A 27,793-nucleotide genomic window follows, 5' to 3' on the forward strand; every position below is an offset into this window, starting at 1 on the left:
AACTGTTCTTGTTCAGTTTGGCATGTTGGCCTTTGTCGGGCTTATAAATAGAGGCTCTAGCAGGAGAACCTTGACACTTCTAAAGTACTAGGTAGACTTCTGACACTTTTGTTAAAGTCAAAATTTCCCAGATTATCTCAATTGCTCTTGCTGTTGGAACAAGAATTTGTGAAAGAGTTTAAATAGTAGTTATTATTGCTCAACTCAGTATTACATTAGCATCATTCCTTGTTCTGGCACTGAAACAGCTCCCATGGTGGGGAACTAGAATGTTCTGACTTCAGTAAAATGTCTAATGGATGTATTGTTCCAGTGCTGGGTAAACATTGCCCAAAATTTGGGTTCTGATATGAATATTTACATACCATTGTTCAATCAAAAAAGGGCCATAAAGTGCTTTTGCACCATAAAAGGAAAGACAAAATTGTGAGCCCCTTTAGGACAAGGAACTACACACAATGAAATGTAAGGAAGACACTAACAGCCACAGGAGGGAAACTCTGCTGGGATGAATAGGAACAGTTTTTGTCCTTTTGCTAACAGATAAACATCACTTTAAAAGGCGCCTCTTTGCCAAGTTAGTAGAGGTGTAGAATATGTGCTAGATAACGTCGTGTGCTAGATTTTCCCACAGGAAAACTTGAAGAATCCCTTAACTGCAGATACTGCTTTGTTGTACTTGTGAACTGAACTTGGGTGTTGAAACCAATCCAGGGTAACCATCACTCTGATGGTTACAGGCATGACTGCAAACATGTTACATTAACATGAGGGTTAAGCAACATGGGTATGGCACCCTTCTTTCAAGGTGAGCACAGTACGTCATGATTAAGCACTGTAAACCTCTTACCATTAATCATCATCATCATCATCATCATCATCATCATCATCATCCCCCAGTGAGTAGGGATGTGCAAAAAATTTCGGGCACAGAACAATCTGTGCCCGAAACGAGCAATTTCAGGTGATTCAGGGCCGAACCGAATCACCCCCAATGTCCCCAGATATTTTTCGGGCCCGAGCCAAATCACCTGAATTTCGGGCATGAAAAATTCGGGTGATTCGGTTCATGGTTGATTTGGGGGGATTTTTTTGAAGTTTTAGTGACTTTGGGGCAGTTCGGGGGCATAGCATGGGATCTGGGCAAAAAGAGTGGGGTGGGGTGGTAGTGCCTAATGGGTGGAGGCTACCACCCCAATTTCATGGGGATTGGGCAAAGGGCTGATTTTTGGGGAATTTCTGACGTTTTCATGTCTTTGGGGCAGATTGGGGCAGAAAGTGGGGACTGGGGCAGAATAGTGGGGTGGGGTGGTAGTGCCTAATGGGTGGAGGCTACCACCCCAATTTCAGGGGGATTGGACAAAGGGCTGATTTTTTGAGAATTTTTGAAGTTTTAGTGACTTTGGGGGCAGAAAGTGGATCTGCCCCAAAAGAGTGGGGTGGGGTGGTAGTGCCTAATGGGTGGAGGCTACCACCCCAATTTCAGGGGGGTTGGGCAGAGGCCTGATTTTTTGGGAATATTTGAAGTTTTGGTGTCTTTGGGGCAGATTGGGGGCAGAAAGTGGACCAGAAGTTTTTTCTGAGGTGTGAATTCTCATTCTATCATAGCAAATGAGATTTTTTTCAATTAGACAACTCTCATGACCCCACTTTCACTTTTTCACACTCTCAATTACTATGAATATGAGGAAGTAATCAATTTAGCACACTTCACCTTATGAAGACAAACCTCAGAATTCACCAAAATTCACCCCTCTGCCCAATCACTCTGAAATTGGGGGCGGGTGGTAGCCTCCACCCATTAGGCACTATCTACCAGCCCACCCCACTCCTTTGGGGCAGATCCACTTTCTGCCCCAAAGACACCAAAACTTCAAATATTCCCAAAAAATCAGGCCTCTGCCCAATCCCCCTGAAATTGGGGTGGTAGCCTCCACCCATTAGGCACTACCACCCCACCCCACTCTTTTGGGGCAGATCCACTTTCTGCCCCCAAACTGCCCCAAAGTCACTAAAACTTCAAAAATTCCCCAAAAACCAGCCCTTTGCCCAATTCCCCTGAAATTGGGGTGGTAGACTCCACCCATTGGGCACTACCACCCCACCCAAAAATTTTGCCCCTGGGCCCCTTTTTTACCCCCAAAATCGATTCGGATTCAATCCGAATCTGAACCGAATCAAGGGTGATTCGGGTGGCCCGTATTCGGGCACAAAAGAGAACAGGGGTGATTCGGTTCGCGTCCCGAACTGAATCACCGAATTCCCAAATTGCACACCCCTACCAGTGAGGCACTACTTTGGCGTGGTTGTGGGGCTTGTGTGCTCTGAGGAAGGTGAGGGCTATGCCAGAGGTCCAACCATACTGGACAGGTCTCACCAGAGGAGCCAGAGAAAGAGTGCCTCTCCCATCAACAATATGGTGAGATGTAACTTTAATAAATCTATACCGGATCGGTCGTCGCCTGGGTCAACAAGGACTGCGCCAGGTGCTATAGTCCCTGGACATCTGATGGCAAGTGGGCAACAGGACTCAAGATCTTCTGTTGAGCAACCAGGGCTGAAGACAGCAAAGTTACTGGAAGAAACGTCGCTTAACTGAAAAATATAAGAAAAATGCCAACAAGGAAATAATGATCTGCTATTACAAGTCTAGTCCAACTAGAAGAGGTTATTTACAAAGAATGTACCAAATTTGGAAAGAGAAGCATCCAGATACAGAAATAACAGAACAAAGGCTAGCAGACCAGAGAAGATTCATAATAAGAAATAAAGTATTCACAGGAGGTTCGACTTCCAGTTCTAAAAACAGTTGCCAAAAAACAACTTGCTCAGGCATTAAAAGATGTCAATGCTGCACTTGCAGAGATAATAACCAATAATTTGCAAAAAACAAACCAACTAATGTACAGTGCAGCAACAATAACACAAGAGCTCGGATATAAGATCAGTGGACCTGTAAAAAAAGAAAGCAGTACATTACCTAAATGGAAGATTAGATTAGAAAATAAAATCTCCAGGCTTAGATCAGATGCTAGTGAATTGAAAGAAATGAAAGACAAGAAGCTGAAGAATGAAAACACCAAACAGTATCTGATCCAAAAATACCACCTAGGTCAGGGGTCCTCAACTTTGGGTCCCCAGATGTTGTTGAACTTCATGTCCCATAATCCCCAACCAAAGGCCAATGGGGCTGGGGATTATGGGAGTTGAAGTCCAACAACATCTGGGAACCCAAGGTTGAGAATCCCTGACCTAGATTCAAGGAAAATTAGAGAAGTCCTGGAAATAATAAAGCAGCAAATAACAGCAGTGTCAAAGAAGATTAGCAGATATGAAGCCAGAATTACATAACACAGGCAGAATCTCCAATTCCAGTCGAATCAGAGATGTTTCTACCAAAGCATAGATGGAGAAACTGCAAGAAACCTAGAAACACCAAATAAAGAAGAAACAGTGCAATTCTGGGGAAAATTATGGGACAATCCAATAGATTATAATAAAAAAGCAGGCTGGATGAAAGAGGTCAAAAAAAGAAACCAACAAATGCAAGATCTAATAATAACACCAGAATTAATAAGTGAAAGAGCAAAGAAAATTAAAAATTGGACTGCTCCAGGCGACGATGAACTGCATGGCTTTTGGCTTAAACACCTAACAAGCCTTCATAAACAACTATCAAAACAGTTCAATCACATTTTGCAAGGAGTTGATATTGAACAATGGCTAACAACTGGGAAAACTCATCTCATCATGAAAGACCCAGCAAAAGGTGCAGTCCCAAGTAATTATAGACTGATAACCTGCCTGCCAACCATGTTCAAATTATTAACTGGAATAATAGCAGATGAAGTGATGCAACACATATTAACTAACAAACAGCTTCCAGTTGAACAGAAAGGAAATTGCCCGAACACCAGAGGCACAAAAGACCAGCTGCTGATTGACAAAATGATTTTAGAAAACTGCAAGAGAAGAAAAACCAATCTAAGCGTTGCATGGATTGACTACAAGAAAGCCTTCGATTCATTGCCTCACACATGGATACTAAAATGTTTAGAAACAACTGGTGTCAGCAAAAACATTCAGATATTTATAAAAATAGCAATAAGCATGTGGAGTACACAGTTAACAATCAATGGCGAGACACTTGGACAGGTTAGCATTAGAAGAGGCATTTTCCAAGGGGACTCACTATCCCCTCTGTTGTTTGTAATCGCCATGAACTCACTTTCACAAATACTGAACAAAACAGGCTTCGGATACCAAACATCTAAAAGATCAAGTAAAATAAACCATCTGCTGTACATGGACGATCTGAAGTTGTATGGAAAGTCCCAGTCAGAAATCGAATCACTGCTAAGCACTGTCCGTATATTCAGTAGCGATATAGCAATGGAGTTTGGACTAGACAAGTGTGCTGCATTAATAATGAACAGAGGGAAAATAACAAAAACAGAAGGAATAGAACTGCCCAATGGAAGCAAGATCAAGAACCTGGAAGAGAAAGAACATTACAAATACTTGGGCATTCTCCAGGCTGATAACATCGCACACACTGAAGTTAAAAGAAAAATTGGAAGTAAATACATCAGGAGAGTTAGAAAAATCCTCAAGTCCAAACTCAATGGCGGGAACACCATACAAGCCATAAACACCTGGGCTATACCTGTTATCAGATACACTGCAGGAATAATAGACTGGACCCGGGCAGAGCTAGAGACGCTAGATCGTAAGACCAGGAAAATCATGACCATCAGTCATGCCCTGCACCCCCGCAGTGATGTAGATAGGCTCTACCTCCCTCACAGCTCAGGTGGAAGAGGAATGCTGCAAGTCCATCATACAGTAGAGGAGGAGAAAAGAGGGCTTGAAGAATATATCAAGGACAGTGAAGAATGGTCAATATCAAATGGTCAATAACGTGAAACTATTCAACACCAATGAAAGAAAGCAGGCCTACAAGAAAGAACAAGTCAAGAACCAAGCAAAAAAAAAGTCAACAACAAACAGCAAGTGCCGCCTTTGTAAAGAAGCAGATGAAACAGTGGACCACCTAATCAGCTGTTGTAAAAAGATCGCACAGACTGACTACAAACAAAGGCATGACAAGGTAGCAGGGATGATACACTGGAACATCTGCAAAAAATACAAGCTACCTGTAGCCAAACATTGGTGGTACCCTCAAATTGAAAAATTGGTAGAAAATGAAGATGTAAAAATATTATGGGACTTCCGACTACAAACAGACAAACATCTGCCACACAATACACCAGATATAACTGTAGTCGAGAAGAAAGAAAAACAAGTGAAAATAATCAACATAGCAATACCAGGGGATAGCAGAATAGAAGAAAAAGAAATAGGAAAAAATCACCAAATACAAAGATCTACAAATTGAAATTGAAAGGCTGTGGCAGAAAAGGACCAAAATAATCCCAGTGGTAATTGGCGCCCTGGATGCAGTTCCAAAAGGCCTTGAAGAGCACCTCAACACCATAGGGGTCACAGAAATCACCATCAGCCAATTACAAAAAGCAGCTTTACTGGGAACAGCCTATATTCTGCGACGATATCTATAACAGACAATAAAATTCAGCCATCCTAGGTCCTTGGGAAGGACTTGATGTCTGGATAAAACAAACCAGTCAATAACACCTGTCTGTGTAAACAAATAATAATATAATGATTCGATTTCTATACTGCCCTTCCAAAAATGGCTCAGGGCAGTTTACAAGAGAAATAACAAACAAATAAGATGGAACCCTGTCCACAAAAGGGCTCACATTCTAAAAAGAAACATAAGATAGACACCAGCAACAGTCACTGGAAGTACTGTGCTGGGGGTGGATAGGGCCAGTTACACTCCCCCTGCTAAATAAAGAGAATCATCACGGTAAAAGGTGCCTCTTTGCCCAGTTAGCAGGGGGTAGGCACATGCACATGAGAGAAATGATTTGATACAGTAGATCAAGGAGATCTGACAAGGCTCAATCTCTTCTCATTTCTGGGCAGGCTCTGGAAAACAATTTCTACCAATAAGCATTTGGAGTATTGTTTTTCAAGTGGCTTGAGAGAGACTGATCTGTGACATTGATAAGTGTTGAAGAGTACCAGTCTTGGGATAATAGGATGCTACAGAGCACTATTTCAAAACTGGTACCCCAACATTTTAATTAATGATTTAGAACAATCTTGAATCGGTCAAACTTGCCTCCATGAGGAGGCATTGAGCACATTCAGAATAAGATTCTAAATCTATCTGTCCTCTAGCCAATGTCACTCCATTTGACCAGTTTGCTATCAAAATATCAGGAGGAATGTTGACAAACGCATTGCTAAAATCAAGATAGATTACGCCCACAACATTCCCACAATCCACTCAGCTAGTAACTTAATCAACAAAACAGATAAGGTTAGTCTGGTAGGATTTATTTTTGACAAATCCATGCTAACTATAGCTACTTGCTGCATTGTTCCCAAGATGCTTGCAAATCAACTACTTAATAATATATTCAAATATCTTCTGTGGTATTGAATTCAGAGTGGCCAGTCTGTAATTTCCTGGGGTCTCCTTCTTGCTCTTTCCCTTTTGAAGATTAAGACATTAGCTTATTTCCAAACTCGTGGAACCTTGCCTGTTCTGTAGGATTTCTCAAATCTACAGAGTGTAGACAGAAGTTCTGAATACATCTGAAAGTTCTTTTGCTGTTCTAGGATTTGATTCATCCACCCCCAGCACAGTACCTCCAGTGACTGTTGCTGCTGTCTATTTTATGTTTCTTTTAGATTGTGAGCCCTTTGGGGAACAGGGATCCATCTTATTTCTTTATCATTTCTCTGTGTAAACCACCCTGGTTCCCCTGAGCCATTTTTGGAAGGGTGGTATAGAAATTAAATGAATAAATAATAAAAATATCTGGCCTTGAATACTTGACCTAATTCTTAGGTGGTGAAGACTACTTAGCTATCTTGAACTGCAGTCCTGACCCTCTACTGCTCACATTGCTTTTGTGAGGTTGCACACAGTTCCCCTTTGGGAGGAGACAGAAGTGAAATAGGTGTATGGTAACTTCTCTTTCTCTGTCACCTGTTAACACCATCCTTTACTAAGCAGCTGATCTACAGTTTCTTCATTCTTAATTCAAACATACCCCTCCCCCAAAGCCATTTTTGTTGCTATTGACATCAATTACCAGTTTGGACTCCTATTGTATTTTTTTATATTGACTTGGTGATGGTTTAATATATTTTTGATCTTCATATGCTCCCTTGGTTGTGTATTCAGAAAGGTGGGACAAAAAATGAAAGTCAGATCCTTCTGCACCACTTGACATGGATCTGAGTTGAGAAAGTATTACTGGCACTGGTTTGAGTGAGAGGGTAGCCTTGTGTCCATTCTGCTTACTTTATGCTTGTAGTACTCCACTGCAGTAACTGTGGAGTACTACAAGGTTCCATTGTGACAACGGTGCTATATATTTATATCCTACCTTGCCATATGGAATTCCACAGCAACCAACAACAAATAAAACATATCACTTTTTTTTTAATGAAAAATAGCATTTTGCAAATAACTCAGGCATCCACAAATCCATTTGCTAGCCAGCAGTGGTGAGTGTTCCCAGGCCTCTGGTGAGCAGGATACCCAGTAGCACACAGACAACGATGAGTGGGGTAGGGTTCCACCAGCTGGGCCAACAGCAGAGAAAACCCTGTCTCTCATGACAGCCAAGCATCCCTTAGTGTTGGCATACAGAGCACAGCTTGCTTGTTGGCAGGCAATTGCATGAAAGAGACAGTCCTTCAGATACTTGGGGCCCAATCTGTGAAGGGCTTTAAAGATGGTAATCAACACCTTAAATTTAGGGGTGTGCAGTTTGGAATTTTCTTGTTTCGATTTGTATCCGAATCGAAACATCCCCATTTTGTTTTGTACCCAAATTTTCCAAATCCGAATCGATTTGGATTTTTAAAAAGGGTCCCAGGGCAAAAAGAGTGGGTGGTGGTGGTAGTGTCCAATGGGTGGAAGCTACCACTCAAATTTCAAAGGAATTAGTCAAAGGGCTGATTTTTTTGGTGAACTTTTTTTTTAAGTTTACACATCTTTAAGAATTTTCCTATAGGGAATAATGGGGATTCCAGCAAATGTATCGCTTCAAATCAAGGGGAAAGGGATGACCCAGAGCAGAGTGTGGTGGGTGGTAGTGCCCAATGGGGGCAAGGGAACTTCCAGAATTATTTCAAAGGAATTGGGCAAAGGGCTGATCTTTTGTGGTTTGTTGAAGTTTACGTGTCTTTAAGATTTCTCCCATAGAGAATAATGGAGGTTTCAGCAGCCCCATAATTCCACTTGGGGGGGCACTGGGGTTGCCCAGAGCGAGGGGTTGTGTAGTGCACATAGGGTGCCAACCACCCCCATACCTACAAGCCTGTGGGGTACTGGGTTTTGTTGTTTCTGAGGTGTTCATTGTAGATTCTCTGGTAGCATATGAGATTTTCAGTGAAAAACAAGAATCCACTCTCATATGCTACCAGAGAATCTACACTCAGAACACCACAGAAACAGCAGAACCCAGCACCCCATGGGTTAGCAACCCTTCCCCTGGCCAATGTGGGGTCAGTAAAGAGTGGGAAGAAGCAAAAGAGCCAATGGGGAACAAGGAGGGAATTGTCAGCAGGTCAGCCCATGATTTAGGTCACTGATCAGAAGGCTGGAAGGGTGGGAAATTCAAAGAGATGTCAAACAGAAAATGGAGACTGACTCAGAGATCACCACAAAATGGAGGTCTGAAACAACAAAACGTTTTGTAGCCAAAACAGGGATGCTTTGTTTTGTATACAAAACCTTTGGATCTGGAAAATGGGTGTTTTGTTTTGTCTACAAAACACCCGAAACGGGCTGTTTTGGGTACAAAACATTTTGTATCCGAAACGTTTCGCACATCCCTACTTAAATTGGACCTAGAAATGAACTAGCAGCCTGTACAGTTCATTAAGGATGGAAGTAATGTTTTTATACAGTGGTCCCAATGAAAAGCCTGACAGCCTCATTTTGTATGAACTGAAGTTTCTGGGTACCCTTCAAGGACAGCCACACATAGTGTGTTGCAGTACTCTAGACTTCACTAATACATGGACAACTGTAGCCAGATCTGTCCTCCCCAGGAATGGGCACAACTGGTACATTCACAGAAGTTGCACAAAGGTATTCCTGGCCATGGCAGCAACGTAAACATGCAGAAGCAGTGTGTGATTCAAAAACACCCCCACCCCCACCCACACTAGCTGTGGATCTTTAGGGGGAGTGGAACCCCCTTAAATAACAGTTTGATACCCCAATCCCAGGTCAGTTTCCCTACTAATAGCTCTTCTGTCTTAACAGGATTAGAACTCATTGTATCCATCAAAGTTCAACTTATAACTGCCTCCAAAACTTGTTTTGGAGCCTCTACTAACTTTCTGGGATCAGATGACAAAGTGAGATAGTTCAGACAATTTTTCCTAGTGGGAGAAACTGGAAATCAGTTCTCCAGGCTAGAGGAATTAAGGGAGGATTTATTTAAAAGACCAAACCACTCATTAAGCCATGGTGGTATCTTATCCACCCTCAGTGAAGCTTTTATAAGCTGTTTCTCCTTTCTGTAAGTCTTAATGGGCCAAGATGGGAGAAGGTCAAGAGCACCTATGACCTAACATCCCAAAGGACCCTGTCCACATCCCCAAACTGCACCAGCTGAAATAAATCCATATAATAGAACCACTGCTCCCTCTAAAACATGCACACGCTCACAAGTTTTTGGATGTCTGCTCTGTTCATTTTAGACCCCACTCAGGTGGAATCAGGGAGGCCCCATTCTGAATGCAGGTGCACACACTTCCTTGATACTGCCGCCCAGAACAAAATTCATTCCTCACAGAGATGAGAAAAAATTAGAGGGACCACTGAATAGGACAAGATGGTGTCTGAGGTAAACCATTGTCTACTGAAGTCTTATGTCAGAACTAATGCGAGCAGTTTTGTCTGCAAAGTGACATGCAAACTAGTCATATCAGGCTGTCAAGGGCATCTCCCTGGTTTGGTGGTGGGCTAAATGTAAGAAAGAGCCTCTCAAAACAACTCTGCTGGCTTATGCAGTGTGGACACAGTGGTGGCAGAGAAGAGAACTCCCATCTCCACTATCACTGCCACTTAGTAGTCCTTAAAAGAGGTTCTTGCCTTTGTTCTTGCCCTAAAAGTAGTCCCTAAAAGAGGTTCTTGCCTTTGTTCAGTCAAATGAGCTACAAGTTTAACTCCAGCATCTCTCTAGTTGTTCAAATTGCTTCTTTGCCCTAAGCTCTATGGGAAACCATGGAGTTAATGGGATTTCTCTCAATACAGAGAGGAACTTAGGAGTGATAGTGTTGACAGCCCTGTGACACAAATCCAACACCTACAATGTTGCAGCTGGTAGCATCTGGCTGCTGCTGGGTCCCCTAGGGCAGGCTTTCCCAACCTGCAGCCCACCAGATGATGCTGAACTACAACTCCCAGCATCCCTAGCCACAATTTATCATTCTCAAATCACATGGATGGGGCGAACCATCATAACTAGTTCACCTCTGTGGAAGGAAGAGGATGCAATCATACTAGGTAGACATCTATCAGTGACAGGAGAGTTATGACAAACTCCCCACACCTCCAGATCACCAATATCCTGGCTGGTAAAAACCCATTCATGAATGTGTCCTGCTACACGGGCAGGACCAGATACCAACTGAGAGAAGCCCATGGTGGTTGTGTGGTGCCCATGAAATTCAGAGGTGCTTTCCCCGAGGGACCCTGGTGTGGACATCTGTCCCCTAAGACAACAGGACAACAGTGCCAGCTCAGACCACCCCTGTCATGTGAGGAAGGGAGACTGAAGTGGAACAGGGTAAATGGTACACTATCTGTCTCCATATCCCATTTTGAAGGCCCAGCCTTGGGAACAAACACTCAGCATTCTGAGATGGTCTTACTAGGCACCTAAGTAGGCAGATGGTCTCATTATAGCAATCTCACACCTCCATTCTTCAAGCCAGGCTTGCTGCAGGCTCCCTAACATCTAAATACAATTGCTGGGAAAGTTGGTTCAGCATGTAAGAGTGTTGATGTCATCAGTATGCTGATGATGCCCAGCAGTGTTCCCTCTGACTTTTTTATGTGTGTGCAGAACGAGTTTGATACTTGATACATCAGTATCAAGGCAGTGTGTACACATGCATTCAGAGTGGGACCTTCCTGATTCAACCTGAGTGGCATCTAAAATTGACTGAGCTGACATTAAAAAAAAAACCACGTGTCTGCATGTGCACACCTTGGAAGGCTCCCTGATGCCCGGCTCCCTGATGGCTTCATCAAATCCAGGAGCAAAGGCTCATTGTTTGAATGAATTCCTCAGCATGGTTGTAGCTGAGGTAACAAGCTGAAGCTTAATCCAGACAAGACAGAGATTGATAGACCAGTTTCAGGCTGAAGAGATGTTAGTTCTACCTACCCTGATGGGGGTTGCAGTCTCCATAAATGACAAGAGTACTGTTTGCAGGGAGGAGTTCCTCAAACCATTTGTTATTGCTGGATTCTCATGTGGCTGTGAGCCTGGGTACCTTATACTTTTCTCAGACAAGGATTTGGTCTCTGCCATCAATGACTTGTTAACCTTTCATATTGATTTCTGCAGTGCCTTCTCTGTGGCTGTTTAGGGGTTTGTAGTGCATGTAGACAGGTGATTTGGTGATGCAATAAAGAATGTTCGGGCATTCTTTTGTCAGGATAGACACGCTTTCAGCGGAACCCTGTGGAGGAAGGGTAGAGGCTGGGGATAATCTGAGCCAGACTAGTGAGTAAGAGAACTTATGAAAATTGGGGTAAAAGGAAGTCAGCATTTTTAGGGCTGCTTAACGTAGTACATGTTGGATACAACTATCTTGAATACTTGTCAGCATAACCTGCAATTTTATATAAGCATCTCTAATCTTAAGTTCACTAGAATGTGCCAGTATGCAAAGAGTTTGCGTTGGTGTGTAGCTCTTAAAGCTTATTCTAAAGGGATCACCAAATGAGAATACCTGTCTAATCATTAAGTCATTCTCATTGGTGTTTTCATGAGAAAATACTGGAAAGCTTTTGCTGAACTAGAATTTTCTGTACACTGACCTATGTATTAACTTCGGTGTTTTGGGTTGCGTTGTCCAGTTTGAGGAATTATACTGGCACGGTAATGCCAGTATAATTTAGATGTGGAGGAGTTTCAGTATTCTGCTATTATATGCGCTGAACATTTGTTTGCATTTAAAATCAAAAGTACGTATCCAATCTCTATGAAACTTTGCACAAATCATCTAGGTGACAGCACCACCCAAATTTGGTTCAAATCTGTTGCAAAATGGCTGAAGAGAGTAGTTCAAACTTTTAACAGTCAAAAAGAGAGGTCAAAGTGTTGGCGACCTTTTGAGATCATCCATGGTAGGACATATGTGCAACTCTGAAAGGAAGATGTTGCAAATTGTACTGTTGGCTGTGGCAATCAAATGGTTTGCTTTCTTCAGCTCTGTTTGTGGTATGAAACCAACTGCTAATTGTGCACTTCTCAGGTTCCTTAACTGTATCATGACTTACTGTATGAGCAGAATGCTTTCCTCTCTCCCAGTGATTTCTGGTAAATTTTCCAGTTGCTGCTTCCCGTCCCAGTCAATCGGGATCTAGCATGTGTTTTGGCTTGCATTTAGGAAACAAAACTGAAGATACTCCATGTTAATGTTAATTTTGCATGCTTCGTAAATATCTCAAATCTTTCTATAGCCCAAATCGGTCCATATTTGAACTGAAATGTGACTTCAGTTCTCTTCAGAAAAGCCCCTTTATTGCACCTTTTTTTTGGTAGAAAGTTGGTATAAATCAAAAACCTCTCAGCATACATGCCATCATCAGTTTCCAGTCAAGTGCAGAAAAAGACCTCTTCTGTTTCCCAGCTGTTAAATTCCTTAACCAGATAACACTCTGTTCCATGACTAGCAGATAGATAATGAGAGGGTGGTGGGCGAGAGGGGAGTCACCTGATTTTTCTCATAGGCGAATGAATCTTATAGCATCAGCCAGTTCTTCTAGAGCATTGGCATCTGGTAGGGATGTGCACGGAACCACGGAGGCGTGGTCCGGCACTGGGGGGCATGTAGCTTTAAGGGGGGGTGGTAGTACTTAACCCCCCCGCCGCTCTTCCCCCTCCGGCACTGGTGTGTGTTAAAATCTTCCTGGGGCGGCACAGTTCCTCTCTGCCGCCCCTGCCCCCGTCGTTTTCAACCCAAGCCTTCAAAGGAGTACAGCCAGCGGCATGCATGCACCCTGCGCGGCACGCTTGTCTCCGCCACTGGCGCGTGCGAGCCACATATGTCACAGCGCACGTGCCAGCGGTGAACACAAAGCGCGTGCGCCACGCAGGGCGCATGCGCGCCGCTGGCTGTACTCCTTTGAAGGCTTGGGTTGACAACGACAGGGGCAGGGGCGGCAGAGAGGAACTGTGCCGCCCCAGGAAGATTTTAAAACACACCAGCGCCGGAGGGGGAAGAGTGGCGGGGGGGGAGTACTACCCCCCCTTAAAGCTACATGCCCCCGCCCTCCCAGATCTCCGGTCTTTTATATTGTGCCCGGACCGAACCGTGCACACTCCTAGCATCTGGTTTTGAGTTTTCTATAAATAATGCATCCTTTATTTTCCTTTTTTGTAAGTTCTCTTCAATCCCCTAAGTAGAGTACTCAGGTGCATTCACAGCCCAGATGGATGGGCCTACCAGCCACTGCACCCACCGCCACCACAGGGGAGGCAGAGGCCTGCTTGGCTCACTCCCCACCCCTCTGGCCGCGCACATGGTGGCGGCAGAAATGGAAAGGAGCGGCAGGTGCAGGCAGTGGTGGGGCAAAAATGGCGAGCGGAGCTGCCCCCCCGGATGGAGGTTTTATTTTAAAATTTTTAAGGGGGCCTCATGGTGGAGGGGATGGGCCTCCAAAACCCTTCTCGTCCAGGTGCCAACAAAATTACCTAGGTGAGCCCCTGGACACATCTTAAAAGTATATTTTGACACTGGCAAGTGGGTCTTATTCTGGCCAAGCCCTCGCCTCCCCATCAACACAGGTATTAAAGAATGACAGTGAGGGGAAACCAGAAATTCTATGTTTGCCTCATGTTAACTGTTGGCATTCACAACAATATACTTTTCCTCAAATCCCAAGCTAAGTGAATCTAGCATGACCAGCAGGTACTTCTGCTTGTAAAAGGGGGAGTTGTACAACTTTTGCTGGCAACCTTATGCTACATCTCACACTATTGTAAGGACGCCTGATGCTTTGGAGTGGTTGGGAGAGGAGTTCCAAAGGGAACTGGCGATTGGGGGAGGCGACCGTGGAGAAGCCCCTTCTAACAAAGTTCTGAAGTCTAGGTAATTAGGCAGAGCAATGCAAATTTTGAGGAGACAGAGGAGTAACATTTTGGCCATGTTCACATGACTGCCTTTCTGACACTGGAGGTTGGCCACAAACAGTATTGCTGCCAGGTGGCTGTGGTGTGCAGTCCACATGATCCCAGCACATGGCTATGGCAGAGGGGTCTGTGGGAGCCATTGGTCTTCAGGGACCTGGATGGAATCATTGTAGCCCCCTGTACCACCCTCACACCTCCCTCACATTGGAAAGTGTGGAAATGTCTGCCTCAGTTGTGCGTGCAAAGTCGTCTTTTGGTACAGTCACAGATCTCATGGATCACAGTGCTGATGCTGGCTGTCATCACAGACGTGGCAGTCAGCATAGGTGTGGATGCCTGTCCTCTGCTCAGTCAGAAGTGCTGTTCCTTCTCTATCCAGGTCTCTTTGCTACTTGCCAGCTCTTCTGTAGTCTCATCCCTGGAGTCAGGCTGCTGGAGCGAAACTGGTGTGGCCAGTCCCCTTCAGGGATTCAGAGACTTACCTAAACCACCCCCACCTTGTTCAGTGAGAAATGCACCCATGTGCAACTTATTGCTGTGCTGTAAATGCCCCCCACATGCAATTACATCAGTATTGCATAGTATTATAACACTTAGTTTTTGCTTTATGCCAATTATTATTAATTGTATACTGCTGTTCAACAGAAATCCCTAATGTGGTTTACATAGAAAAAGAATGAGCATATGGTTCCCTGTCCCAAATGGGCTCACAGTCTAAAAAGAAACACAGGGTGTTTCTAAAAAGTAACACAGGCACTAAAGAGAGGCTGTGCTGGGGTTGAATAGGGCCACTTGCTCTCCCCCTGCTTAATATAAAGAGAATCAACATGTCATTTTGATGGGAAAGATCTATAAACTTGTGCAACAAAGTATGCCAATTGTTGCATTCCAAAATGTGATAAATGTAACTTCTATATTGGGGTCAAAATGTGCAGATAGGAGCAGGCCAGTTTCCCTGTGTAACTTTGCCATACCCCTAACCAGAGAGCTAGATCAGTGGTTCCAAACCTGGGGGCCTCCAGAAGTTCTGAACTACAACTCCTATCAGCCCCAGCCAGAGAGGAAAATTTCTGGAAATTTTAAAGCCATGAAAATCCTGTTTTCCCCACTTTCTTTCCTGAGGGGAAAAGTGGAGATTTTGGGAAAAGTTGAAATATATGCAATACTTTCTTCTAGCACCCTTTACAAGTTCAAAGACAGTGTTTCTTTAGGAGCATATATTATGCATAACCTGCTTTGCTCACAAAATTTATCATGTATGGTATATTATGTTTAGAAGTACTATCAGATGTTTCTTCTCTTTCTGAGCTTTCATTTTTATCATCTTAATGACTTTTGAAAACTGAATTGCCTGTATTGAGACAAGCCTCTCTACCACCTTGTGTTCTTTTATTTCTTGTTCTGGTATATGTCCAAACATAGACAGTTTTTCATATACTGTAGGTGGAATTAGAAGCAAGCAAGAAGCTTGGGAGAATAAAGGACAGAACCCTTTTCTTTATATGAATATATCTGAGCACCTTTTCTTAAATATTTTATTCCTAATTCCAAAAGAAAATATTTCATGATCTAACTTTGTTCAATTTTTTTGGAGAATAACAAAATATGTCCTCCAGAAAAAACTGGAGAAAACCTCTGTGTTCTGATTCCTCCCCACTTTTCCCAGACTTGATCTCTAGCCCCCAGCAACAATTTATTGTGGTTGGAGATAATGGGAGTTGTAGTTCAGCAACATCTGGAGGCCCCCAGGTTGGGAACTACTGAGCAAGATGATTTTGCTTAGTGTTTACTCTCAAAAGTAAGCATCTTACATTGCAAAGAGAGGAGTGGATACAGAGCTGTCCCTCCAGGATCTTGCAGATTTATGCTTCTTATCAGGGTGTATCTGCCTTTGTGGAGCAGAATGTAACTATATACCTCAAACAACCATAGCATTGTTGCTCAAAATAACACTAGAGTACTATGGTCCACAAGGATTCATGCTGTAGTACAATATTAGTTTTTGAAATTATTCTTGAAATATTTCTCTGTTTCTTCAGGCATGGATATATCCCAGAGTTGATTTTCAAGTTTGATATCTGAAATTGTGCAATTTGTGATGCTGGTTGTTTCCCATGAGGTGCTGTTCAGGTTATTCCAGATGCTATCCTGTCACCCCAGGGAATTGGGAGTACTGTGTTTTGGGTTGATTACCAATTTCAAAAAGATGAGACATTCTGTCTTGGTTGGCTAATGCAGGGACTGTCTTGAGGAGTGGCAAGCATGACTTCCAGAGTAATGCTGGGAATCTTGAACTCTTTCCATACTTGCTTGTTAAATTACAAGGCATATTGTAGTCACTGCATGTGATTCAGTAAGTCAATCAATTCTTCCTTTTTTCCTTCCCATTTCATGATCTTAATGGTCTTTCATGTGATACTTTACTCACTGGTTGTCTTAACTGCAAATGTTCTTGTCCTTTTTGAAAGGGTTTGTAGGAGATGCATGAAATCTAGGCTAGATTCTTCTGCATTTTAAATAGCCCTGTTCTAGCATTTCAGGCACAACTCGTGCATCAGAGAGAAAGCAGTTGGCACTGAGTTATTAGAAAAGATAATTAAGCTGCTTGAGAGATCCTCTGCCTCTTGTCCTACTAATGAGTTTGCTCTTTCTTCTCAGTCAGGTCAGTTCAGTGAAGACATGATTCCTACAGTGGGCTTCAATATGCGGAAAGTTACCAAGGGCAATGTCACAATAAAGGTATGTATGCTGCTGTCATGAAGGCAATGTACTGAGCTGTTACTAATCCTAAAGCAATGCTATCCTAACAAATGTGAGGTGCTCAGAAGGAATGTAAAAATCTTGCCCCTTTGCCTCATCCTTTCCTCCACATAACAACTCCCTCGTATACAACTCCGTGTTTGTATTACCTCCTGTGCAGAAAACAATTTCAGCCCTAGAGAGGCACTGCACATAATCCTACTTACTAAGTCTTAGGCAGAAGAACAGAGCAGCAAATACTTGTTCCTGCTATGATCCTTCAATAAGTAGTCTTAAAACTGACTAAGGATAATTCCTTCTTAAGAACAGTTAAGCCTGCCATGCTGTAGTGCCTACAATTGACAGGAAGTGGCAAATACCTTTTTTTCAGATGTTGCTGCTGTTATCAATGTGTTTTTGAAGAATTGTATTCACTTCACAAAGATTTGGGTAGATCAGGCAACGAGTGTGTGTGAACTGGTACTCAGACATGTCTGGGACACCATAAGGCACCTTTGATTAAATAATCAAAGCTCCCTTGAGCACAGCTCAAGTGCAGCTGTGGACACCTGATGAAAGGAGCTGGGCCTGGTTTACCTCCCTAAAGTTGCCTACAAGAGTAGGTTAATTAGAACCTGTTCAAATTATTGATGCTTATACATAGATTGGTGGTGTTGCCGTAGGAGGCTAGTCCTGTTTGTATCACTTGGTCTGCAGATGTCAGCTTCTTTGGATAAAGAAGCACTCCATTCTAGCTCTCAATAGAAGCAGTATTAATGAGAGCTGCTTTATACCACCTCCAAGGTACTACTTGGCATTGGCCCATGGTCAGCTTATCGAGAACTGGGAGTATTTTGAACTCTCTCATTGTGCAACATGTGACCTTCTTCCAAGAGCCCATGTAGCCAAGGGTGGAGTCCAGTGGTTCAGAGGTAGAGCCATACACCCAGTCATGGTCTCACAAAACACCCATGGTGGCAGCAGTATTGCTGTGAACTTCCTGAAGTCAGGCTGTGATCCACTTCTGGGTCATGTTAGAGGCCTCTGGTATAGACCAAAGTTTCTATTTCATACATGTTGTATCTTCCTCTGTGACTTAGGATTCAGTTTTCAAACATGATCCCTACCCCCACCCCCAATTTCTTAACAGATCTGGGATATAGGAGGGCAGCCGCGATTCCGAAGTATGTGGGAGCGGTATTGCAGAGGAGTTAATGCTATTGTGTAAGTGTCGACATCTTGTGGCTGATTTAATGTGTATATTCAGTGCCTAGTTATTTAAATGTCTTGCAAATATTATGCTGTATTCTACTCCTAAGTGTTAGTTTGCATTGGAAATTGCCACTGTAGCATTCAAATGAATGAGAAATGTTTCCATTTATTTTGACAGTGAACATTAGTAGCTTTTAATCTGTGTTTGGCAATCTCAGACTTGTGAAGTACAAATCTGAGACTGTTGGGCATTACCAGGCCTTGAATCTTTTTTGTTAAGGTCTGTGGGTGGGAGGGAGGAAGGAGATGTATGCGTTTACAGTATTTATTCATGAGCTTAGAATTGGATGTCTAAAAATTGCTGCTGGTTTAACATGAAATACAAGGTTCGTGACTGCTTGGAAAGCTTGGGAGTTATTGAGGCTCTGTACACGATCCGTGTGTAGAGCCTTACCAGGCTCTGAGGCTTAGCCCACTCCTCCTACAGATGAGTAGGGAGCTGTGCTTGGGCACCTGGATTGGCCACACACAAAATTACCGGCTCTGTCATGGAGCCGGTGGGGATGGGGGGACCCCCCTGGAAGTCCCAGGGAGACCCCAAGGCTGGGAGGCTTGTTGTAGCCTCCCAGTCGGGGGTCTACTCGTGTGTGCCCATGAATAGCGGCACACAATCAACTAAATGGGGTTAGCGGGGTGCTTGTTTAAGGGGAGGGGTATTTTGTGGGGTTTGCTTCCGAGAGCCGCATGGCTCCCATGGCAGCACCAGGAGCAACTGGGCTAGGCTCCCTTAGCCCAGTTCCTCCTGGTTGTGAGAATAGCCTCATTGTGTATCATCCATAGTTTTGCTGAGGCCATAGCTGAGGGTCAAGAGACTTTGAGCAGGAAGAGGGGGAGTTCTGGAAACCACTAATGGAGCAGTGCCTCCGCTAGCAGTTTCCATTGTAGTTCCTGGGGTTCCTATTTCCCTCCTTCTGCTGCAGCCTATACTCTTGCTGGTGTTACCCTAACCATCAGCCATGGCTTTTAGGGAGTTCAGGATTGGTGCAGAGAACTGTTGAGTGAAAATTTGGATCTCAAAAGGATCAGGTTCTCCACCAGATGATGCTTGGCAAGGCTTTTATGTCGCCCTTCCTGTTCCCTCACTTGGCTAGGATTCTGTAGTTTCTGACAACTACGACTGCCTGAAACAACATTCCAGTTTTTTGCTCAATGATGGTGAAGTATGAACAAGACCATAAAGTCACTAGTTGTCTACTTGTCTAACTTGGGATTCTGACCAGACTGGGGGGGGGCAGGGTCACTACTGGGATTGGCTTGCATTGCTCATACCTGTTAAAACATACTGCTTATAATTGACTAGCCATTTCAGAACCTATAGTAGCTGGGTGGGATATCTTCTGTTCTCCTGTACCTAGGGTTACCTTGCTTGGATGGGATTCTACTGCCAACCCCCCCCCCCCACACACACTTTATACCTATAAACCTGGTTACAGTCACTCACAGAAACTAATTGCTTTAACAGCTATATGGTAGATGCTGCAGATCGTGAAAAAATAGGAGGTTCTAGAAATGAGCTGCATAATCTACTAGACAAACCACAGCTACAAGGAATCCCCGTGAGTATTAATTATCCGGTCATGCATCCAATATAAAAACTATGGAAGTGTAAACCATGTCAACTATTAGGATGGAAGTTCAGAAAATAGGAAAAGCTGTTACTTTGCACAAGCTGGTATTTTCCAAACATTAATCATACTGACACTTCTTATTAACTTCTTTCCTGTTGTCATCCATTCCGTGCTCTTAAGCATGTCTAACTTCCAAATCTTTCTCTTGTGCTAACATCAACCCTTGCTTAGTTCTTCTTGTAATGCAATTTGAAACTAAATCTCTGCTTTCACAGCAGAAGCTTTCACAGCAGAAATGATATAAATGGAGCACACCAAAAGCTGGTAATAAGTGAACCAGTTTAAAACCCGTGTTTCTAAGTAGAACTAATAAAGCTTACTTTCCACTTCTTTCCGCTTTCAAGTTGGATTTATTTCTGAATGTAAATACATGAATTCTAACAGGGTGATCATTCTTATTGGGTGGCCACCATCTTGTTTCAAGATGGATTACAATAAAAATATCTGGCAGAATCCCCGAACACCTCCATCCATGCACTGTATATTTTTTGTTTGTATTAGATTGTAAGCACACAAATTATTTAGGGTTGTGCATGAATCAACTTAGTGTGATTGGATTCAACCTCTAACTGAATTGCACAGATTTGAATTGATTCATCAAACCAGCTGGCCTTTGCCAACCAGCTCGATGAATCTAATTGAAAATTCATAATTTGCCCATAGGGAACAATGGGAAACTTTAATCATCGTAGGTCCTACGGACACCAAAGTGGGTTGGGTGGTAGGACATGATGGGTGCTATCTACCACCAAACCCACAAAAGAAATGGGCAAGTGGGTGATTTTTTTACACTTTTAACTTTCCCCCTCAAACCCATAAGATCCTATGGGGGGTTAGAGGTGTGTGTGTGTGTGTGTGTATAATTGCCAGCTTGCTTGTTACTTTTGTGGGTTGGGTGGTAGGTAGCACCCATTATGCTATACTGCCCAACCCACTTTGGTGTCCCTAGCACCTACCCATGGGGACCAATGGGGTGATTCCCCATTGTTCGCTATGGGAAAAACAAGCAGAGTGCACTAATTCTGCAACCCTGCCTTGAAAAATATTGCAGAACAGAAGCACACACAGTTGCTCCCAACACAGAACACATTTTGCCAAACACACAGTCCAAAGATGGTAAAAAAAAAAAAAACTGGCCTAGAATCCATTGCCAGCCACAGTGCCTTTGCTACAGTAATGTCTTTGGCATAAGTTGCACTCTCACACACAATTATGACTCCTTACTTCCTAGCATTGCAACAGCTGCCACAGCAGCACCCTTAGCAGCAAGCATAGCCATAAGCTCAACTAAAGCAACTTCAGCCACATTCAACTGAGTACACCTTGCAATGCAGATTGCAGAGCAGTGAGTGAAGCTCAAGTTAGTCTCAAGGCCAATAAATATTAGACACACAGAGAGCTGTCACTGTTCGTTGCTCACATCACTATCTCTCAAACAAAACAAACCACAACTCAAAGAGAGCTATTCTTGTGGTAGCAAGCATGACTTAGCTAAGCAGGGTCTGCCCTGGTTGCATGTGAAAGGGAGACTAGAAGTGTGAGCACTGTAAGATATTCCCCTTAGGGGGTGGAGCCATTCTGGGAAGAGCATCTAGGTTCCAAATTCACTCTCTGGCATCTCCAAGATAAGGCTGAGAGAGATTCCTGCCTGCAACCTTGGAGAAGCTGCTGCCAGTCTGTGTAGACAATACTGAGAACGATGGACCTATGGTCTAATTTGGCATATGGTAGCTTTCTATGTTCAAAGCAGGCACTCAAGTTCTACCTTTGTCAGTCTGAGATGCAGCAAAACCAGATAGTTATAGCAACAGTAGCATAGCATATTATACTCAGTGCTGGGAAAAGAAAACCACAAAACTAAATCTTCCTTCCTCCTGTCCTGATGTATCCTCTTCTTCATAAGGGTGCTCTCTCTCTGCCTCCCAGTCCCTTATACATTAGAAATTCCCTCCAAAAGTGTTCCCGCATCCCTTCTTCCTTCCTGCAGCCAATGGGGGCACAGTTGCCCGTGCCAACACTTGATTTGTATAACAAGCCAACCGAGAAGCAAAGATATCTCGAGCCAATCAGAAGCCAGTACCAGAAAACCAATCAGCAAGGGGGAATGTCCACCAAAATTTGCCCCAAATCTGGGATGATTTTACCTTAAATCAGTCCCTTCATTCAAGGGGCGATTCGATTCGTGGTTGAATTCACAAATCACACCTGATTTTGCACAAATCAATTCACACATGAATCAAATTGCACATCTCTAACATTATTGCAGAGAGAGACGTAGTGACCTCATAAACCACCTTCCCTTGGAGACAGACTAAATATTATCTGAGAGGTTGTGTAAATAATTAAGTAAACATTTTTGTTTCCATTAAGACAATGGAAGGGCTTGTTTTGACCATTAGTACCTAACATTCAAAAAGAGGGGGCTAAAACTAAAGCCAATTAGTAATGCATTCTTGGAGTTACAGTGCCTGTTGGTCACCAAAAGAACTTTAGAATGGCACGTGAGTGAGCCCTCAAAGCCGCCTCCTGCCACACTTCATCTTTGTAAGGTCTTTGCTTGCAGATGCTGTGCTCCATATGATAGAGAGGACCATTGCTGTTATGGTAGTACTGTATGGCCTGACTATGGCCTAATTCATGGCTAGCAAGAAAGCTATACTAACTCACAGGTAAAATTAGTGGGAGGTGGTGGTGAGAATGTAAGGCACTTGAATGGCACTATACCATACTTTACGCTTGTCAGTGGCACACTTGCCAAAGGCCAGTTACTAATGCTTTAAGTAATCCATTTTGATGAGATATTGGAGTCCAGCTCCTTCTCATGACTGCTTTGTCTCGCCCTTTATTTGCATTGGAAGAAATGGATCAGTGTCATGTGTTAAGTAGAATATAAGCTACCTTGATAGGAGAGAGCATGGTGCAAATAAAATCTTTCCTCTTTTTAGGTTCTAGTACTTGGAAACAAAAGAGACCTTCCTAATGCTTTGGATGAGAAGCAACTTATTGAAAAAATGTAAGTGGCTAAACAAATGTGCATTTAAGATACTTGTATTGGCTCTCTACTTGTAAAAACTGAATTTTTGTAGAAAAGACAGGCATATTGAGATACCTGTTTGATGTTTTGTGCCTCTTAGCATGGTATTAGATCTTTTCATTAGATTTACCTTAGAAATATTGTACCTTTGTTAATTTGAAAGTATTGCTATCCAAATCATAATTAAGTAGAGCATTAAAAGAGATTATCACCAACTTTTAATATGCTGCTGCTTTTCCAGGAACCTGGTTACTATTCAAGACAGAGAAATTTGCTGCTACTCCATTTCCTGCAAAGAAAAGGACAATATAGGTAATTAAAACAAAAAGTACTAGTTGATACTAGAAGAAGAAATTGGATGAATGGGGTTCGGTTTCCAAATATGCACATTTACCTAGATAATTTAAGTGTATCTGAAAGCTGTTTTTAGTAATGTAGTAGGCGATTAACTGTCCATGTTGTACTGTGATTTGTAAGTTAAGTACAAATTGCAGTACAACTTTTAAGTAAGAATTTTTCTCTTCCTGAATAATCTTGCTTATTCCCAAAGAAAGCATCCTAACATTTCATACAAGTGAAAAAGTGATAGTATTGCTAACCATGTTTTTGAGTTAAAATAGGTAGCTTATGTTTAGATTGATCTCTACAGGAGGCATTTCTCAAAATTGAATTAACTAGCAGCATTGGTTGTATGTTCCAGTATACCAGAATTCTTTAGCACATATCCTTTATAAGGACCATTAGTAATTGTCCACAAAAGTAGGAAATAGTAGGGCAGGGAGAACGATCCAATATTGAAACCCCTGCCCTGAACCCTATCCCAAGAAAAGTGTGGTCTTATGCTTCTGTAAGATGTGTGGGGTTTGGCAGGTTTCTGGAAGGCATTTCCAGAACTGTGAATTGGCCACCAAGAACACCTGGCTGCCTACTGCCATCTTGTGGACTTTGAGCACATATATGTGCACAATATATTATATATATTATTCAATATATATATTATAAATAAAATATATTATTTATTTAATATCTTTATATAGTGAAATATATAAAGAGATGGCCCACTTCAGGCATGATAGAATCTGGGGTGAAACTCTTAGCTGACAGGGCCCTAGTCTAAACTCTTTGAACATGCATGTATGAATAAGCTTAATTTATCTTCTTGGACACTTCTCTGCTGACCATAGGTCTTTAAAAAAACAATTGACGAATGTTGTTTCTTTCTTAGATATCACACTTCAGTGGCTTATTCAGCATTCAAAATCTAGAAGGAGCTGAAATCTCGCCAATGATCTCCCGGTTGGCCATAATCTCAATTGTCTACTCCCTCCATGATGAAATCTTATCCAAGATAGTCATCTTGTATCCAAGATAGTCATCTTGTATCCAAGGAATTGCCTTTCCCCCCACAGTCATGCCTCATGTGCACTGCTGAAGATCTGTATTTCTACTTCTGTCATAAAGAATTGGCTAGAGTTGTCTTGAGTCGTGCAAATGTTTTTATTAAGTTCATCTAAACAGTGGCAGTGGGTGCTTTTTTTCTTCCCCCAGAAAGCTGCTATTAAATCAAAGTGTGTTTCTGCTCTGGTCTTCCTGGGACAGGTTTTTTATATTTTGTTTTTCAGCAAACTTATTTAATTATTTTACTTAGTGGCTCATTGAAGATGCTGACACGGGGCAGCATGAGGATTCTAGCACCACTTCTTGTGTTTATAAAGCTTTTCAGACACTGTTTCAATGGGATACTAGCTTTTCTCTTGGATGCATGTGATTTGTATTGTAAAATGGTTTGCAATGGAGAGTGCCAGGCACTAGATATTAAACCACTAATTACCTTAAGCTCTCAAGTTTTATTATTCATCCCAGTGAATTAGCAATGTTAAATTATCAAACTTTTTTTGTATCTGTTCAGGTCATTGTAATAACTTTATATGAGCTAAAATCCTTATGGGAAATGGGAAATAGGATACTTCAAATTAAAGTGTCAGAACACATAAGCAGGTGAAACAAACTTAACTTTGGACTTGAGTAACAATTGCACCTTGTTCCTTGAAATGCTTTGCGGAATATGTACAACTGCATGACACTCTGTCGCACTGACTCCCAGCACAAAATAATTCTGTATCACTGTCTGACTTGTCCTTTCTGATCATGAAATATCTGTGCACAGTTGCACTTGGTGCTAGGAAACACCTAGGCTATTGTGACAACTCTAGGTTTGCCTGCTTTCTCAGTGTGCAATCATGTGTAAAGCTCACAGGCTGTGAAATGTTAAATGGTGCCCTGAAGCACACAGAGAATCATTGAACTGATCCTGTTTCTGTTAGCTTCTACAGTAGGGTCTCAACCCTGGGTCCCCACATGCTGTTGGACTACAACTCCCATCATCCCCAGCCACAAAGGCCATGGCTGGGGATGATGGGAGTCACAATCCAACAACATGTGGGGACCCAAGTTTAATAGACCCTGCTGTTCCACAGCATAGAGGTGTATTAACTGAAAACTACAACACTTCTTTTGTAGCTTTACGTTTTTGGTGATGTCAATATTTAAAGGGACAGACTTGTTAAGGCTGGTTTTGTTCATACAGTAATGTTAATGTAGCCCACTGTATGCCTATAAATATATGGTACACCTGCTTGTGTTGCTCCCCACTGTGTGTTGGTTTTCTTTTAAGCAGGACCTGCAATGTACTTTAGATGCTATGCTTGTGGCCCTTGTTTTTGAAAATGAAAGTATGCTCATACTTTCTGTGCCTGCTCCATTACAAAGGAGGCTCTTGGAGAAGAAGAGCATCATACTGGACCAAGCACTACTTAACAGCTACAGTATGATTTTCCTTTGCTGCCTTCCATGTATGACAGCATCTCTACAATCCTGTACAAGCATTTGTATTGCTCTTAAGGGCATCCTGTATTGTCTTTCAGAGCAGAGCTGTCCAACTTCGGTGCTCCAGCTGTGTTTGAACACAACTCCCATTGTCCCCAGCCACAGTTGGCAATAGTCAGGGTGCTGGGAGTTGTAGTTCAACAGCTGCAAGGCCAAAGTTAGAGTAACATATGGAATGTGTTTTGTACAAGCCTGCTACCATTTCATCAGATGGTGAGGGGGATAAGGAAACAGGATCATGCAGTGACCACAAACCTAGCCTAGTTGGTTGTGTGATCGCACTTGGCCAGTTTTGATTTTTATACTGCCCTGCCATGGCCTTACTGTTCCCACACAAACTACTGTATTGTTGCACAGACACAAGTCTTGCTTCCATTTGCAAGTTGAGTTTGCATATTTAATTTCATGCTTCAATAAATCCTGTATTCTTGTTGGTGCTGTGAGAAGAGCCAATACCTTGCTACTGCAGTTATCAGTTCATCATGGACTGCTACACTTAACTAGAGCAATTCTGCTTTGCCTAAAATGAAGAAGCTGAACTAGAATGTGTCAACCTTTTTGTGTGGGAACCAATTATTGTCTAGGTAACTACCCTATTGTTGAACTTAATGTATCTGGTTACTTTGTGTATACTTCACTGCTTTCAGCCTTTTGACATCCAGAAACCACTACCAACCTTTTAACCTGTGCATTAATCTCCGCATGTGAAAAACATTTACCAAACTTTGTAAATAAGTGATTTTTTTTATTTAGGTGGATTGCATTTTGTTTTACTGCTCTTTAGCTTTATCCAATAAACTTAAATTTTCAGGGTCATGGTGACATGTATGTAACTTGATTCATCAAAGTCTCTTGTGTGACTGCTTGAAATATGGTGAAAGTAACTCACACGCAGATCCCCAGAACTTAACTCAAGTTTGAGTATCAACTTAATGAACATTGGCTGTCACAGACTTTGTAGTAGTTGGGACTTTGATTTTTTTGTACCAACTGAAAAGGCTGTAGTGGAGTGTTCAGTGAGGATCAAGGGGCATGAAAGGACGTCCTAAACTTGTGCAAAGATTCGGCTTTGAAAGGTCAAAGCTGAATCCAGGTACACATCTCCACTGGCCCTGTGTGGGGGTGGCTGTTCCCACTGAACATCTCAGCACAGAGTGGTCCTGTGAACAGTGCTGGAGAGGGAAAATGGAGTCTTGGTGATACCTTGGAAAGTGCTTGGGGAAATATAATTCTTCCCAATGCTTTCCCCATAGAACTCCCTGGGAGAAGCACTAGGAATGACTAAATTTCCCGGCACGCATGTTCTAAAACATCACTGGGGTTTTCTGTGGTAGGGGTGTGCGAGCCGGCTCGAACCTGCTCAGCTCAAAGGCTCAACCTTGAGCAGAGCCAGGGCAGTAAAATTTATTAGGAAAAATGCTTTACCACTACTGGTGGCTCCCCTTCTACCCTGGTGACTCCCTGGGTTAGTTTGGCCCTCTATCTACACACAGCCATTTTTGAGCTCCTGTGTATGCACACTGGCCATTTGCATCAGTTAACTTTAGATCCCGCTCAGGCTGAATTCAGAAGGCCCCACTCTGAATCCATGTGTGCACACAGTGCCTTGATACTGCTGCCCAGAACAAAACTCGTTCCACACAGGTGAAAAAAATTAGAGGGACCACTGGCTGTAAGCAGTGGGGGTGGCTGCCTTTGCGCTGGGCCAGGAGTGATGTGAAACTGGTTATTTACACAGGCCT

At 42.7% G+C, this 27,793-nt stretch overlaps 1 protein-coding gene across 3 annotated transcripts in view; it reads left to right on the forward strand.

Moving 5' to 3' along the window:
• The window catches only part of ARL8B (ADP ribosylation factor like GTPase 8B), a 42,043-nt gene extending 15,176 nt beyond the window's left edge, over positions 1 to 26,867 (forward strand). Inside the window, exons 2-8 of one of the 3 annotated variants that reach the window (XR_008315199.1) lie at positions 17,151 to 17,231; positions 18,382 to 18,455; positions 19,966 to 20,059; positions 23,077 to 23,144; positions 23,407 to 23,477; positions 24,391 to 25,515; positions 25,618 to 26,867. Coding sequence is in view for 2 of the 3 variants with exons in the window: in XM_053290881.1 (XP_053146856.1) it covers positions 17,151 to 17,231; positions 18,382 to 18,455; positions 19,966 to 20,059; positions 23,077 to 23,144; positions 23,407 to 23,477; positions 24,391 to 24,440 (438 nt within the window). In the remaining variant the exon portion in view is untranslated. Of the gene's footprint in view, positions 1 to 17,150; positions 17,232 to 18,381; positions 18,456 to 19,965; positions 20,060 to 23,076; positions 23,145 to 23,406; positions 23,478 to 24,390 lie in introns of all 3 variants that reach the window. The other 2 variants (XM_053290881.1, XM_053290882.1) reach the window with 2 other exon arrangements.
• The last annotated feature ends 926 nt before the right edge of the window (positions 26,868 to 27,793 follow it).

The sequence above is a fragment of the Hemicordylus capensis genome, chromosome 2, assembly GCF_027244095.1.
Source record: "Hemicordylus capensis ecotype Gifberg chromosome 2, rHemCap1.1.pri, whole genome shotgun sequence".
Classification (NCBI taxonomy): domain Eukaryota; kingdom Metazoa; phylum Chordata; class Lepidosauria; order Squamata; family Cordylidae; genus Hemicordylus; species Hemicordylus capensis.